Source organism: Triplophysa dalaica, chromosome 1 (assembly GCF_015846415.1).
Source record: "Triplophysa dalaica isolate WHDGS20190420 chromosome 1, ASM1584641v1, whole genome shotgun sequence".
In the NCBI taxonomy this organism is placed as follows: Eukaryota; Metazoa; Chordata; class Actinopteri; order Cypriniformes; family Nemacheilidae; genus Triplophysa; species Triplophysa dalaica.
Window position 1 is genome coordinate 12,275,274 of NC_079542.1, and position 17,966 is coordinate 12,293,239.

The following is a 17,966-nucleotide window of genomic DNA, read 5'->3' on the forward strand; positions in this document are numbered from 1 at the left end:
CACACACACACACACACACATGTGCAATCGACAGTTCATGTGACCATATACTGTACGCACACACGCAGACACAATTTTGTAGCCTCAAACCACATATTTCTTATTTTCAGTATAAAGAGGTGAAATGTTGCATGTTGTCCTCTACAGCTGTGTATATGTAAACTGGCCTCAGAACTGTGGGGACGTATAAAATTAGCAGAAGGCACTTTTGACTCACAGGGTTCAAGGCTCTGTTGTTGGCACAGTAAACAATTTAACATTATTTAGATGCGTCCCAACAAATAGCAGCCGTTGATATGCAACATTTCTGCTCTCTGCTTTTCATTAATTTCCAGAGATTGAGCGCAGTATTAGCCCATAGCAGCTGCAACAAGATGACACACACAGTCAGAATGAGCAAATCAAAGACATAATGTTGTTTTTCCCAGCCAAAACCTAGAGAACATCTCCTCTTCTGTTTTCCATCGTCTCTCTCTCTTGCTAGTGATTTAACTGTATAAGCATTGCATGTTCATTTCTTAGGGTAAACAAATAGTATGTTAGCTTCACAAGAGATACGCTACTGTTCTTTTCCTCTTCTGTCCATTTGCATCCGGACGTTCGAAAAATGGTGTATTTCAGCTGAAGGGGTCTGTTTGGTTATTGCTATACTGATGTTAGATCTGTTTCATAACCTTCCGATATTATCCGTTTTAAATAACAAACCTGACCCCAGCCCTGTGGCCAAGGGCGACGGTGAACGGCAACACCGCTGTAAACAATCTCTCTTTAAACTGGTTGTTTTAAAAGCGCCTGGGAGGGGGCAGTGTGGGGGTGCGGGGTGGGGTTGGGTGCACATCACTTTTTATTAGCTTAATAAATCACCTTTGTTGTCAATCAAGGCACAGAGAATAATTGGATATGGTTGAAGCCTTGCGTGATGGATTATAAATCATTCCAGATTAAATTAAAAGATAATGCACAAACTTAATGGTTTGTGTTTTGCAGTCTAAATTGCCTCCGAGCAGTGTTGTTTTCTCCCTTTATTGTGTGCCGTTTTTCTCCGCTTTAAAACACTGCACTTTTCCCAGCCTTTACCGCTTCGCCTCTGCCGAATCCAAGCACCTCGCCGCGCGTGTCTCGCGTGCCGCCACGACTTTATTTTCTAGGATGTGTCCACGTGCCCGCGTGTTGTTTCTGCGTCTGGTTTTGTTTAGATTATGTGTCTGTTTTCACGTCTGCCCCGCAGCTCGACTGCAGACCCTCTCAAACGCAGCGCGAGCAATATCATAGACAATCAGTCCCCTCCCAGCTCATCTACACCCTCTGCCCTGTCTGCTTCCAAATCAGAATAAGGCAAATCTCTTTCTGTTTGCCTCTGCGGCCCGGCTCGATGCTAACAGATTAACCCTGACATCCTCAACAAGCAGGGCTTGATTCTGAGGTGCCATCCAATGAGAGGAGAAGGTGAGAGAGGGGGAAAAGACGACCCAATAAAGAGAGGAACAGGCGCTGAGGAGGCAGAGAGGCTATATCCTGCGTATTAGTGGCACGGCTGCCCTGTCCGTTTACGTGCTGACAGATCCACTATTATCATAATCGGCCAAAGAACATGACGGGACGCTGAAGCGATGATGTCGTTTTATTTACGGGCAAGGCAGCCCCCCTCCTCGCCCAGCACTCGTGGGCCACATACCCCGGCGGGCCGGCACGAGCGGGCGAGTAGGTCAAATGACATCTTTTGATCAGAGCTGTCTAAAGAGATCAGAGGAGAGTGGCAGGTAATGGATACCCAGTGACACGCTGAATGGGGAAAGCCAGCCACTAGATGACTACATGTCTCCCATTAGGAGCATCTCTTTCTCTCTATCTCCCTCGCATTTTGCTTTCCAGGTCCACTCTCTCTGTGTATAACCCCCTCCACTCCCTCTCTATCACTGTTTCAAGGCCTTTAGATTGACGTCTCAACGTGGTACCTAAATCAGTGGACTGCCACCGGCTAACACTCTGCATTATGAGGTGGAAAATGCCTATTATTTCGCTGCCTAACCTATCTGCCAAGGTCAGGGCTCGCGTATGAGACCGAGTGACTTTTTCCGCTTTGAATCAGAGATCTTGTCTATTTGCTTTCTCGTTTGTTTGCGTCAGACTGCTTTGTCATATTTACGTCGTCTGATGTTTCTCTATATACATTTTTTTTTACGCCTACACTCAAGCGTGTTTATATTGTGCTGCTAATATGTGTTTTGCGTGTGTGTGGTAGCCGAGTCGAGCGAGGCCCTGGGGATCACAGCAAGGCAGATCTGTTCTCTCCCATTACCCAGCAACCCTCTCTAATGGGAGACTGACACACTCCTGTGATTCTGAGTGGGACAGAGGGAGAGAAAAGCAGGAAGAGATGTGCTATGGGAGGTATTACTGAAAGTAGAAGAGGAACTGCTACTCGCAGAGGAAAACAGAGATTCAGAGGGGGGCATCGGAGTATGGATACACATGTATACTCATTCAAAGACGGTCACCCCTCCCTCTGCCTCTCTTTTGGCCTCTTGGGAGTTCCCTGTGTTTGTATGTGTGTGTGTCTGACCTCTGGTTGCCCTTTGCTTTAGGAATGTGACTTCTCCAAGTGCAACGCGTCTGAATAACAAAGGCAGGCGGGGGGATTGTTAGGTGGAGATCATTGTTTCTCTGTTTCATAATTGTTTGTCATGACGGTTCGTGGGCCGTTTGAGACAACAGAGCCACTGTGATCATTAACAAACTAGAATTTACAATTCTAACTGATCTTTTGAATTTGGTTTAATTCAAGGGGTATGTTGTTATCATCATCGGAAACCAGCGGGTACCATGCAGGCTATTCAGCTACATTTTAAATGGTAAATAATATTAAATATTTGTTTTGGCCAAAATATAGTAATTCATGCATGTAAATGTATTTAAACATCTCATACACATTATTATTTGTTTTAGTACAATTGTTGGCACACACATCCTCTCCTCGCTTCACACTTAGACATCAGAGATATGATCTACTCTGCACAGGTGGAGTTCATTCGGTGTCTCTTACATACCGGAACACCTGCATTCTCTTTACATTTGTCATTTGCTACCATTGGGGGTTTCACTGATTTATAGTCTAAATACAGACTGAGAACTTAAGTTGCATTGAAATGTTTTTAATTCTTTGACAGGATTGATGATTGTTTTTGAAATTTAATAAGGAAGACTTGTTTTTCATCAGCATGATTACTGGCTTAGGCCAAAAATATTCCAATTTATCGCCCTGGCTGTAAGGTTGGTTTGTCTCCATGTCTTCACAAAGTTCTTTTCTTAGTCTGTATATTTATCAGGTTTGTCAGAGCAGCGACCTACTGACACAGATTATTTGTCTTTCGGACGTTTGTAGAGGACATACAGCCAGATGGACAGGTGAAAGGATCTTTAACTGTGGAGAAATCTGAAGAACGTTAGGGGACGATCTGGGCAGACATTGATGTTCATAAGTGACTGATAGCGTTTTGGAAGAGGTGGAGCGTGATTTTACTCATGAGAATGTTCGTGCTGTGCTGTTTTAACCTCACAGTTCAAATATCTGAAGGAATAGATCCAAAAAGCACATCTAAGGTTTTTATTAGGTATCTCAAGGGGATGTGGCTCCAAAACGATTTTGTCAACAGAACCTCTTTTCGGTCAACATCTGAGTGCTACATAATTGAAGTCGATGATCAAACGATATTTCTGTTCAGCAATTATTTAAACAATCAGTGATCACCGCGTTCGCTTAAGCGCTCACAGGTTATCATTTCCTCTGCGTTTTCGTTAGCAAGGGGTTTCTAAACGCCTGCATCAGCACCGAGCGCTGTTGTTGAATATAAATCAACTTTTTGTTTGTACGTTATTGTGTTGCTCACAGGATCATTTGTATGACTGAGCACTCATGTGTGTGTACGAGCCTGTCGAATCTTGATGCCGTGTAGGAGTGTTAACTCCAGTGGAGGTGCTATGGCAGCGGGGGGAAGCTCTGTTCTCGAGCGTGGTTACCGGTTGCCGTGCACATGCGAGGGGGGAGAGCGGGGGTGTGTAAACATACACACACACACACACACACACACATACACACACTGTCAGGGGCTCTCCCGCTGAGTGGCGTGAGCGGGCGATTAGCCGTGCTAGCGTCTGTGTTTACCAGCTCTCTCGCTCAGTTCTGCCAGCGCCTGGGCACCTCCAGCCCTGTTTCTTTTCTCTTTAATCCACACCAGCTCATTCTCTCCCTCTCTCTTCCCCCATCTCTCATTTTCATTCATTATTGTACCAAAATGTTTTAAGTTTTGTTTTATTGCTTCTATCCTAAAGGAATATTTTGGGTAATTTTCAATTTAATGTCTACGTACAGCATCTGTGACAGACAATAATTTGACTCGTCTCTTAGCTTGTAAACACGAACGGTAAATGGGTTTACAGTAATATACTCGCGTCGGAAGCCTGGCAGGCATGTGTGCAGCATCCCAAATACATGTTTCAAAACTGCAACTACAACTACAAAAACTGCAGAACACTGTTCATATTCTTTTAATGTTATCATAAATAAAAATACGAGATTTTTATCTGGTCTCAGGGACAATGCAGGGAAATTAAACCTTTATAGCCATGGTAACTATCACCGAGTAGCCGATAAACAAAACAGCAATGAATCCAAAGGTAGAAGCTTCTCGTCTTTTCTTTAACTTGTCATCTTTATCTGTTACACTCCTCTGTCCATCCATCTCAATGTGCCGTTTGTGGGCAGGGCAGGCTGGCTGGCTAGAGTGGTCGTAGTGAGCTCTCTTTTTCCCCAGCTTTAGCCTTGGAGCAGGGCCTCCATCAGTCAGTGGTCCTGGTCGATGGGGCGTCTCTCTGGAATCGATGGCATGCCTGTCTGCTCCGACCATCCTTCTCTCTCTGCCTCCCATGTCCATTTGTGCCCTCTCGCCCACCCCTGCGCAGGACACACACACATCTCCTCTAACGCATGCTCGTGTACGTAAGCGTCCGACCTCCCCACCGATTTGTCTGTCCATGTCAAATTGCAATAATTAAGCATTATTGATCCCAGATTCAATTAACTTCATTAACGCGGGTCATGATAGCCGAGGAGCGATGGAGGGGAGGTGAGGAAAGGAGCGAGGGTGGAGGAGGAGAGGAAAGAGGAGAAGAGAAGTGGATTGGTGCTATCTCATATTCTCCAGCCGCACACAGACAGCCTGTCTGCTTAAGGCTACAAACCATTTTCCTTCTAATGATATCACATTGCAGATAGTGGCATATTAGAGAGAGATACCTCCCATTATAAATGTGGGCTTTAGGGGCTATATATAGCAGCTTTAATTACCAACTACTCACTCTTTCACTCTCTCCTGCTCATCCGCACACCCAGAAGTATTGGACTGGGCTGCCGACTTCAACTGCTGTCTGTGTAAGTGAGGCTGATTGCAAACAAGACCCAGCACCAGCAGCCAAGTTGTGTGTGTCTGCTTGGTTCATGCGTAATAGTTCTATTCATGTATAGGAAGAGGGGTAAAAAGACATGATAACCGAAGGCTCAGAGGGTATTCTTTTTTAACATATAGATGCTGGGGTAGAAGTTTATCTGACAATACAGACGGTCAACTGTGTCCACTTTGTCATTGGATGTGCAGATTTTGGTTTTAAATGTTTAAAGGAAGTTTAAAAAAAACAAGTGTCATGACTTGTTGAACTTGTTTCATTAAATTAAATTAAATGATACTAGCAGTACCTTGGCCACCCTACTTACTATATCAATACCAGCATTGGCCACTGAAAACCATCAAATCATAAAAATCTTAGAGTAAGAAGTATTGTTACTAAGGGGTTTCTCACCCCAAGGAGTTTCTTTCAGCCGGGCCCATGCTTTTCATTTTAACATAAAAAATGAGGCATATTCGCATAGCGCAGTTGTATCCGGTCTTGTTTTGATGAAAGCACTACAAGATTAGTTTGATTACTTTGATATGTATTAAGGTTTTCACTCTCTGATCATTTTGAAGACTGTATGTGTTCTAATAGCCCAGACACGGGCGGTCCTTGAAGTTTGCAAGGTTACGCTCTCCACAGCCTTAGAAAACAGCATTCTCTGCTGGTCGTCTCCCTGGACATCCGAGTGTAAATTAGATCAAGCTTTTCTTCCAGTCTAATGCCAAATCATTGGGAGGTCATTCTCATTTTACCCCCACCCCACCACAGTTGGATCCAAGCATCCTGTTTTCTAATTAAAACAGCACCTGTGTGGTGTGGGTAAGCCTGGACCATAGCACTGGATTCAGAAGGTCCAGGGATGAAATCTCAATATTGTTCCCAGCCAGATCACACAGACAGAGTACACTGGGGGCTTGGGAACCTGGATAACAGCCAGGACATGCACCGACACTCAGTTTGTGTGTGTGTGTGTGTGTGTGTGTGTGAGTAGCAGATTGTCGGTCTCTCTCATTAGACCCTGCCTTTGCTTTCTTCTCATCTTTCAGCACTTCTATCAGGTTACCTGAGGCTGGGGGGTTACTGTTGATTGTTGTGTTGTCAAGCAGGGCTAATTCTGTGTTCGGTGTCTGAAAATGAATTTCGAGCAAAACACACACACACGTCTCCCTCAGATTTGCTGTTGGGCAAACTCCTACACACCAGCGATACTTTGTGCTCTATATACAGTGAAGTTCAGGTCAAGGTTACAGTGAGATGAGTCTGAAGTGATGAGCAAACGCTCACTCTCTTTCACTCTCTCTCTCTCTCTCTCTCTCTCGCTCTCTTTTTCTCTCTCACAATTTTGCTGTTTCCTCCATCAGCACACATATCCTCCTTTATTTTAATCACCACCTAATCATTTTGTGTAATTATGTTCAAGGTTGATCTAGCAGGTTTTTCAAGTAGTGGTTTACTGGCAGGTAAAAATCTCATGGTATAACTACCACCTTTTTTTTCGTGTGTGTGTTGTTGTAATGACTGTGAGGGGATTTGAAGTCAGGCTATGTATTTATTTGAAGGAACAGGGTTTTTACATTGCTATTTGGCCTTGATGTAAAGCTCGGCTTCTCCTGCTTCCTGAACGAAGGCATTGTTCTCTTAAACAGCTGTCGTTTTGGCTGATTCAGAACAGATGGCTGTGTGTGAGCGTGTGCATGTGAGTTTGTGTGTTCTGCACGATCGCAGTTGGTTGTGATTTGTGTAGGGGGCGATTCGATTTCACAGACTGGCTGTGATGTGTGTGAGAAGATGGATCCTAATAATAATGCTGTAAAAAATGTCACTGTCACATATTGAATGGCCTTTGTTCGAAGACTTATGCAATTTCTTAATTACTTTTTTGTATTTCAGTATGTCAGAATATGAAATGGCTACGGCTTATTTACAGTTACCATTATGTTTCCAATTTTTTTATTTATTTAATAATTAGAGTAATTTATTTAATAGTAAATTAATTTAAAATAAGGCTTCGCATGTTAAGGTACTTACATTTAAAACTAAATTATAGCTACACATGGAAGCAAAAATAAAGGTGCTGAGACTTAGAAAAAGTGGGATCTTGATTGTTTATTGCACCGTGTTTTATTTACTTTTATTGTTTTAGTTTTTGTTACACGTCCACGTTTTTGGGCTAATATTTATACAATTATATTATTTTATAATTATTTAGTAGTTGATTCTTTAGAAATAAAAAGATTTTCTAGACATAATGGACAAGTTTAGAATAAATTCTACACGCTCTGTGTTTAAGTTGTATGATAAGTGTGACGTTTGCGGTATTTAGACATGATAGAATATGTTCACAGAAAACCAGTGTGTCCAATAGAGTGTCTTCTCTCTCTGATGTTTACATACCTGATCAAAAGAGAGATTAACAGATGCAGTTAGGAATGCCTGGAATTATTTCAGTGTATTACATTGCTCTCTCACACACACTCTCTCTCTTTCCCCACTCTCTCTCTTGTTCGGTTTTCATCCTCTGGAACTTTAAAAGAATACATTTGTTTCTTATTTCATCATGCTGCTTTGTGTATATGACCACTTCTTTTCGTATGCAGTAGCGTTCTCCAGGCTAAACTGTAAATTAAAACTTCAACTTTCAAATCTTTTGTAATTGACGCAAATGTGTTTGGTGCAGGGATTTTATGTCGGAAGTGTACATACAATCATTTTTATTTACAAGCAGGCAAGCCTTTGCAGGGTAATGAGTGAGAATGCTTTCTTAATTTAAATGGCGAGTGTGTCTGTTTGCAAATGCATTAGGGGCTGCTGAAGAAGCGTAAGACATATTAATTGACAGACAGGAACTGCTGTCTCTGAGGTTGATACAAGTAATTTATTACTTCAGAAACGAATGCCACCTCCAGAATGTGCTTCATTAATTTCAAATTTAGTTTTAATTTCAAGCTGTTGCCCCTTGAGAAGAATAAGGTGGCAACTTCGGTTTGAAGAGTCATTTTTTCTGTTCTTTACCCCCCCCCCACCATTCTGTCTTTTCAGAACGAAGAAAGGGAGGAATATAACTTAATTCCATGTGGCAATGTAATGCAATAGAAAAGTAGACAAGGAATTACTGCAGCAGTTTATGATATGAAAAAAGTCAGACTGATTGTTTTGTTTGTCAGTGCTGGAGGAAAACACTGATGCCTGACATTTCTATCAGCTGTCTATCCACTATGCAAGGCATTGTGGGAATGGAATGTGTCAAATCTTCATAATTGGACACTGTGATAACATGTCTTTCTTTTCTCTTTTTTTTACCTGCAGCATATGTGCCAGAGGAGCTGAAGGAGGCTGCCTTACTAGATGAGGATGTCGATGGTGAGGATTCAGCTGTGGAGGAGGAACCTGCCATGAAGTATGCGTGCCAGGACAAGGACTTACTCCTTAAAGACAGACCTGGCTTCCACGACTCTCCACCTGCTGATTTCTCCAGCCACGAAATGGACAGTGAGTCACACCTGAGTGAGTCCAGTGACCGCATGTCAGACTTCGAGAGTGCCTCTGTAAAGAACGAAGAGGACAGCTCAGCCAAGGAGCCTCTCACTTCACTTTCCTCAACTTCATCGATGATGATGACAACAACAACCACGCCAAGCGGTGAGGAGGTTGCAGCATTAGGCCCCGACAGCCTGGAGCAGATGAAAGCTATCTACACTAGCTTCCTGACCAACTCCTATTGGTCATCGCTGAACTTGAATGCCCCCCAGCAGCCAGCTGAAAAGCCCCCACGTAGTCACAGTAGAAGCAGCAGCAGTAGTAGCAGCAGCAGTAGCTGTGGTAGTGGTGGTTACGACTGGCACCAGACAGCTGTGGCTAAGACCTTGCAGAATGCTTCACAGAACCAGAGCAGACTGCTGCATCCAGCATCTGAGCCAAACCTCTTCAGTACTGTGCAGCTTTACCGACAGAGCACCAAACTCTACGGCTCCATCTTCACTGGCGCAAGCAAGTTTCGTTGCAAGGACTGCAGTGCTGCTTATGACACTCTTGTTGAACTTACTGTACACATGAACGAGATGGGCCACTACAGAGATGACAACCATGAGACAGACAGTGAAGGTACCAGGCGCTGGTCAAAGCCCCGCAAACGATCCCTATTGGAGATGGAGGGGAAAGAGGATGCACAGAAAGTTCTTAAGTGTATGTACTGTGGCCATTCCTTTGAGTCACTGCAGGACCTTAGTGTTCACATGATCAAGACGAAACACTACCAGAAAGTGCCTCTTAAGGAACCTGTTACACCTGTGGCAGCCAAGATTATCTCATCAGCTCGTAAAAGAGCCCCTGTTGAGCTAGAACTCCCCAGCTCACCAGACTCCAATGGTGGTACACCCAAGCCCTCATTATCTGACCCCAATGATATTCTGGCAAAGACCCCCAATCCTTACATCACACCCAACAATCGGTATGGACACCAGAACGGTGCTAGCTATGCGTGGCAATTTGAATCACGCAAATCCCAAATCCTGAAGTGCATGGAGTGTGGAAGCTCACACGACACGCTGCAGGAGCTTACAGCTCATATGATGGTCACAGGACACTTCATCAAGGTCACTAACTCTGCGATCAAGAAAGGCAAACCTATAATGGAATCTATCTCCGCAACAGCTCTAATCACCACGTCTGCCAATGATGAGAAGGTACAGTCTGTGCCACTGGCTGCCACGGCATTCTCCCCACCACCACCCGCACCTCCTCCCGCTAGTATTTCCCCTGCAATCATGCCCATGGAGATAAAAAAGGAGGAGAAGGAAGTTGAATGTACCAAGGAGTCAACCAATTGCAAAGACAAGAAAGCAACAGAAAGTGAAAGTGAAGAGAAGTTTGAAGTTTCATCCAAATATCCGTACTTGACAGAGGAAGATCTTGAAGAAAGCCCTAAAGGGGGGTTTGACATTTTAAAGTCTCTTGAGAATACAGTAACATCTGCCATCAACAAAGCACAGAATGGCACACCCAGCTGGGGTGGCTACCCCAGTATTCACGCTGCCTACCAGCTTCCAAACATCATGAAACTTTCTCTTCGCAACTCTGGGAAAAGTTCCCCTTTGAAATATATGTTTTCTGGAGAAGAGATCCTATCTCCCACCAAAAACCATCCGCTGATCTCTCCACCTAGTTGCCAAACGTCCCCATTGCCAAAAAACAACTTTCATGCCATGGAGGAGCTTGTCAAAAAAGTGACAGAAAAAGTGGCCAAAGTAGAGGAGAAGATGAGAGATCCTGGAACTAGGTGTTCCCCTCGTAGACGGACCACACCCTCTCCTTGCAGTAGCGATCCAGGGGAATCTGCCAGAACGGAGTCCCCTAAAGAAAGGAGAGGGGCCAAAACTCCTGAGACCAATGGTGGGGGAAATACTCACAAAGACTCTAATGGTGAAGCTCTAACTAAAGAGTCTGTGGAAAATGGCACGGACCACGCTATCAAAAGTCCTGTTTCTACCTTATGCAGCAGCACAGCTATTATAACAGATCACCCTCCTGAGCAGCCATTTGTTAACCCTTTAAGTGCGCTTCAGTCTGTCATGAATGTTCACCTTGGCAAAGCTGCCAAACCTGCCCTGCCATCCCTTGACCCCATGAGCATGCTCTTCAAAATGAGCAACAGCTTGGCAGAAAAGGCAGCAGTAGCTGCTTCCACTCCTTCTCACACCAAAAAAACAAATGAGCACTTGGATCGCTACTTCTACCACATCAACAATGACCAGCCTATTGATCTGACCAAAGGCAAGAATGAAAAGAGCACCTCCCTGGGATCTGCTGGCCTGTCCTCCTCCACCTCTACTCCCACCTCAATTTCACCCGCATCAACCATCACAATGGCCAAAACCTCATCTGCTGTGGCTTCCTTCATGTCTAACTCCCCTCTGCGTGAGAATGCCCTGTCTGACATCTCTGATATGCTACGCAACCTCACAGAAAGCCACGCATCCAAGTCCTCCACGCCAACAAGTCTGTCAGAGCGTTCGGATATAGACGGGTCGACACCTGAGGAATTCGAGGAGATCTCTCCTGCTCAGAAGCGAAAGGGCCGGCAATCCAACTGGAACCCTCAGCATCTACTCATCCTGCAAGCACAGTTTGCTTCCAGTTTGCGTCAAACGGGTGACGGCAAATACATTATGTCAGACCTCAGTCCACAGGAGCGCATGCATATTTCCCGCTTCACTGGCCTTTCAATGACCACCATCAGCCACTGGCTGGCCAACGTGAAATACCAGCTAAGGCGGACAGGTGGCACAAAGTTTTTAAAAAATCTTGACTCTGGCCACCCTGTCTTCTTCTGCAGTGACTGTGCATCACAGATCCGTTCGCCCTCCACCTACGTCAGCCATCTCGAGTCACATCTGGGTTTCCGGCTCAGGGACCTGGCTAAGTTATCTGGGGAGCAGCTTGTTAACCAGATCTCACGTCACAGCAAGGGTTTCTCTGAGAAACTGCTCTCATCCCAAGCGCATTCTTTGGCCCATTCAATCCCCAACTCTCACTCACTCTCCCCATCCCCTTCCCCAGATGAGGAGTCAAGTGGCACCTCATATCAGTGTAAACTGTGTAATCGGACTTTTGCCAGCAAGCACGCTGTCAAGCTCCATCTGAGTAAGACCCATGGCAAATCCCCTGAGGACCATCTTATGTATGTTAAAGAACTTGAGAAACCTTAGCAAAGGCCAAGGAGAAAAACTCTGTGTCTCGTCTCCCTATCTCTGTCCTTTTTTCAAGCCTGACTAACATTTCTTAAGGAGAAAAGAATTCAAAGAACTTAAAGTAACTAACGAAGAACTAACTGCACATAGATGCCAGAAAACTACTGTTTAGTTTTGGCACATCATTTAGAGTTTTCCTGCTGGGAACACTCATTCAACCTTAGAGACATTAACTTTCTGCATTTTTAGTTGAAAATGGAAAACTGAGAAAAACAAATGATACTTTTCTAACTGTGCAGTGTTGAGTGAAGAGGTGCTTTTGTCACTGGTAAAATATGAAGGTAAATAAAAAAAGACCTAAAATGAAGTTGTAAGTATTTGAAAGTTGTGTAAATTGGATTTTTTTTTGGCATCGTTCAGATGCAGTAAGCTGCATGCTTTAATGAAATGGTTTAGTTCAATATTTGATAACTAAATCTGGGATTTTCTTTATCTCTCTTTCCTTCGCTCTTATTTTTTTTTTCTTTTTTATGTGACATAAGTATGCTGGTGTCAGCATAAAAATTTAACCCTCTGAGTACGTCTAAATAATTATATATTTACCACCTACAGAAAAGTAAAGAAAAATATAAATAAAAAAGAGAGAAATTAGAAATTGGAAATTGCCAAGTTCATATGTATTTGAGCAGGCAATTTCTAAAAGAATTGCATTGTCATAACAGACCACCCCATATACATGGACAGCTTGCAGTGCAGAAATATATGTGAATCCAAAATGGCAGTCTTTTAGTTTGCTCAAATCAGGGGCCTTTATGAATTCAGGTCGGTGTAAAAATATGTACATAAAAACATAAACTAATTTCTGTCTAAATTATGCATCATTTTATATTTTTTAATTTAAGATGAGTATGACTATCTACTGGTGCACAATATATGAAGACATTAATGAAATTGTTTTGCACAATAGTTTTATAAATATGTTATTTAATCAGAAGATATGAAAACGAGAGGGAAAATCATGAAAAGAACACCCTAAAGTTTTATTTCCACCTCGTGCTCAAAGGGTTAAACTTCTTGTACAAGACAGTTCTTGTTCCATCATTTCACTTAAATGGTTGTATAAAAAGATGCTACTTTATAATGTAAGTTGGAAATCCAAAATGTAACCTTTTATTTATAAACACTCTTGGTTGTTGTTTTATATTGTAGAATGCCTTTCTGATTGGTAACTTTTATTTTGTTGTTCTGTCTAATTATTCCTCCATAAAACCACACTGCAGCTTTATCATTTTTGGGGATATGAAAGGTAGCCATGGTTACCTTACCTCCAATTGACAGTTCTGCTACATTTTGGCAGTTAATTTACTGAAGTAACTGACAGCTGCCAGTGAATGGAAATCTTGTGTGTAAAATATTGGCATGTTAACAGCACAGGCACTGTTATGCATTCTGTGCCGTGTTTCCTTTTTGTTGTTGTTGACAATGAAGCACTCATTATATGACTTCATATAACCTTTTTTCTACTGCAGCATTAAATTGAAATTGTTTTGGGTTTTTTTGCAATAACTTGATGTGTCATGGCTCATAAGTCTGTCGGGCGCCGGGGGGATAAAAAATGAGGGATTAAAGCAAACTGCTGTCAGTTAAATAGCAGACGACAAGAGTGTGAAGAGAGTGGTCCGGTGGTCTAACCCAACAGCCACACAACGCTGAGGGGAATGAGCGTGTGTGTGCGTGCGTGCGTGAGTGTGTGTGTGTGCATGTGTGTGTGTGTTTGTTGGTCTCTCAAACAGGAAGTTTTTTCCTCTAACGTCGCCGACTTTGGTGGTGTTATATAATTTGTGCGGATCTATCCCATCACTCCTCTCATCTAATTCCCTGCTTGGTGACACATCGACTCGCAACGTCTCCTAATATGGTTTAACTAGGGAACCATCAGGCAGCTTGAAGAGCGATGTGCCTTTCTCTCTCTACAATGGAATGTAGCAGATAATTGCTCTGGCATTAACTGTCTCTTTTTCGCCATTTTCACTGTTGTAATTAGCACAAGCTCCTATTTTGCAGGGACAGATTTGTTTGGGCCTTACCCAGGATGACATTAAACCCACGTTAATAGTTTGTGTATAAAGTTCTGTCTGTGTTCGGAAGGAAGTCTAAATGGCATACTGAACTGGATGCAAGATGTTTATGTGTGTGAGAGAGGGTAAGAAACGCAGATTCACAGCGAGAGAGAGAACCTCTGTGAACAGATCAGCGGAACTTGAAGCATGTATAAGATATATCTCATAATGGTGGGACACTTTCTCAAATGGTTTACTTTGTTTAGTTACTGAATATGTTCCTCGTCAGATCTGTCAACGAGCGTTCGGCATGCACACCTACACGCGCACGCTCCGAGACGTCAGGAACCAGGTAGAGGCTACATCATGTGTGGTGACAAGGTGCTGCTGTGTGTGAAAATGTCAGCCTTCACAGGCTTCCCTGAAGTCTTCCGCCATATTTAAGGTGCTCATTAGTCGCAAAGAAAATATGCGAGAAATTGAAGTGTAAGAAAGCCATTTTCTCTCCTCCATTCCAGTCAGGCGAGCCACAGAACCGGGGGTTATTAAGGTTGAAAACGAGTATGCACAGAGACATTTAACTATCAAGACGTGCCTACACACTCCCACGCACGCGAGAAGTAAACAATATCCCACTCCACCCTGATGCTCATGGTGTCTTTTTAAAGTTAAAGTTTTTGCCATAAATGATGTGTGTAGCCTTCATAATCTGATGCAGGGCCATGTTTCTTTTCTCCTGCTAACGTACTGATGTCATTCTGGAGATTGTAATGCATTTTGAATTTGACCCAGTTCGGAACATAAATTGTAAATACACACATGCACAATAAAGAAGGTGTGTTTGTGAAGAAAAGACCTACGTAATTGCTTTGTGCCTAAATACCTTAACAATGAGTATATTTCCCAGGATGTATAGAGCGTAATTGGCCTGTACACAAAATCAGCTCAGAATATGAGGTTTACGTGCGCAGGACTCAACAGCCACACAGTGTTGGCTTTATCTCTGTTTAGCTGATACAAACGACCAGAGTGTCTGAAACCCGGAAGAACCCTCAAACCAGCCCTCGCACAAAACGCTCTCCAGCACAATTGAATGCATCGTTGTAATGCCATAGAGCTTCTGAGGGACTCCGTGTATTGCTGGACTTCTCAGATAAACGAAATTGCGGATTACGCGAGCCGGCGTAAATGCATCTGTGTTCACGCTATCACACACAAACACACACATACTATTTTCAAGAGGCCTGTACAATAAGCGGGTGCCGGCACATCCTGCACATGGCGAATTACAATGATGCAGGCGACACGCGCGTCCACGTGCTGCACTTCTCAACAATCGGGCCTGATTGATTCACTGCTGCACTGACCCAAAGCTTCACTTTGTCTGCAGACGCCTTTGAGGCGAGCTGTCTCTCTTAACCTGTGTAATTTACATGCGCTGTAATTCACTCACCATCTGCAGTCTCACCTTGGAAGCACTCCCATTACAAATGCTAATTTAGAGCACCTTATAAATTCTCTCAATCACATGCAGACCATCTACACATACAGAGAAAAGGCAAAAGCGGATATTAATGCAAAAAAGCCCTCCTTTAAATCATGGGCGTGTCCTGATGACCCTAACATTACCCCGAGGAGAAGAAAGGCAGCCAGGGTGAGATGGAAAGGGAGGAGTTGGGCCATGTTGTAATGCACCACCGTAGATCTTCAAGCTGTCGCGTTCCCAAAGTATCTTAAAATAATGCTGGTGATGAATGTGCAATTTCCCTAATTTACGGGCCTCGGTGTGCTCCCGGCTACGCGCAGGATAGAAATCTTAAATGGAGCTTGAATGGTTCTTCTCACAACAAGAAATCAATATGCCACACAGCTTAGGAAACCAGGGCTTGGAGAGACTTAAATTCCTACTTAAATCTACTAAACGCACACCTGTAGTCTCCTGTGGCAAAATCACTGCACATACATGTTGAGTGCATGTGAGTGTGTTTTTGCCATTTATATCTCTTGTCTCCGAGAGCTGGTTGGCTGTCAGTGGCTCGGTACGATGACAAAGGGCATAATGGCGTTGTGCAGCAGTGTGCCATTACAAATGTGATCACCAATCACTCGAGACACAACACACTCCACGCAGGAAGAGGTAATAAGGTCTCGGCGAGCACACACCCATGTTGGCCTACGCGTCGGTGAACAGACAAACACATCACAAAAAGAATTATCCAGTGTAGAAACGCAGTTAGTCGTTACAATACAGATACACACGCATGCCATGTGTAGACATTAAAACCCACCAACAGAGATAAATGTTAAATCCACTATAAAACGAATGCTTATAAAAGACACTGAGGGTGCATGTAACACAATAAAATGTGTCTGAGGTAGTTGGGAGTTGCTGATGCCAGCCACTGTGACTTCATTGATATACTAATTCATTTTCATTTGCCTACAAAACAGCATTATTTCCGTTTGCACTGCACCTATGCCCTAGAGACAAACTGAAATGATGCATTTTAAATGTTGCCATGCTTGAAACAATGCGATGGTGATATTTTGATGCCAAATAGCTGCTGGTAAACATTAGAAGTACGGAAGGATTTTCAAAGCTTTACGTATATAAATGATAGAATTCATGAGAGTTAGAATAAAAGTGATTTGAAAATATTTTGACTTAAAATAACCTGGCTTATTTTCTGAAATGTAGTGCTCTTTATTGATCTGCCAAAGAGTTACGATACACGTTACGATAATGTACAGTAAATACAGCATTGCATGGCCTTCAAATTTCCTACAATTTCATATATTTTTGTTATCATTATGGATATTTGTGTTTTTCATTGTCACTCACGTTGCTGAATCTCTTTGCTCTCTCAAGAGTTAAACAAACATGGCCCTGACATGGCACTTTTGCCCTGTCATTCACCCCTGGCCTTTGACCTGAGCCTGGGGGTGAACAGCAGGCTACAGTTGAATGTAAGCACAACCGAGGCGCTCGCTTTCCCAGCAGCAGCAAACATCCTGAAACACTAGGAAGCAGTGAGAAGTCAGGTGCTCCGAAAACATGTAAGCACATTATTTCATTTTTTAATTTACACATTTGAAGACTGACAGTTTTTAAATAAAAACTGTATAATTTAGAGGGGAAAATAAAATGACATATGAATGGTATAAAGTATTAAAAAAAATCAAATATTAAAAATAGTCTAGAAAATTACATCAAAATGTATATATCTTTAGTAAATCATAATTTATTTAGCGGTTCACCTTTTTATGAAGTAAACAAGATGCAAATTAAGTGTGGTTTTTCTGATCAGGGATGTTTTTTTTTTCAAATATTATAAAATAAATAAATAGCTTAACACAAAATAAATAGTATTAAAAGTATTTTATCCCAGGTTTTATAGGAAGCTGTGCACCTTACGTACCATATAGTTTTAATGAACGTCACATGGCTGGAGATCTCATGTTGAGTGCTAAATGTGCAGAGAAGCGGTAGTTTCTCTAGGTCTGCATCACAGCTTTCATCTTTCTTCTTTTCCTTCTCACATTGTGACAGTCATTTGACATCTGATATTTCTTATTCTTGATGCAATTATTTCTTTTAAATTTTCTTTTTCTCTTTTTACCTCTTTCATCTTTAAATAGTACTGTGCGTACAGTGCTTTTCTCTATCTAATTTAGAAAGAAACTGCTGGAAGTAGTTACGTTTTTATTTCACTGATTTAAGACTGAATGGAAAGGAAAAGAGAAATACACGATTGTCGCTTGAGGGCTGTCA

General features: G+C 42.7%; 1 protein-coding gene across 2 annotated transcripts in view; it reads left to right on the forward strand.

Annotated features, from left to right (window-relative positions):
• Positions 1–14,975, forward strand: part of tshz3b (teashirt zinc finger homeobox 3b) — a 34,006-nt gene extending 19,031 nt beyond the window's left edge. For both annotated transcript variants that reach the window (XM_056744093.1, XM_056744086.1), the window contains exon 3: positions 8,755–14,975. In XM_056744093.1, coding sequence (XP_056600071.1) covers positions 8,755–12,152 — 3,398 coding nt within the window. In that variant the 3' untranslated portion in view covers positions 12,153–14,975. The remainder of the gene's footprint in view (positions 1–8,754) is intronic.
• Positions 14,976–17,966: the final 2,991 nt, after the last annotated feature.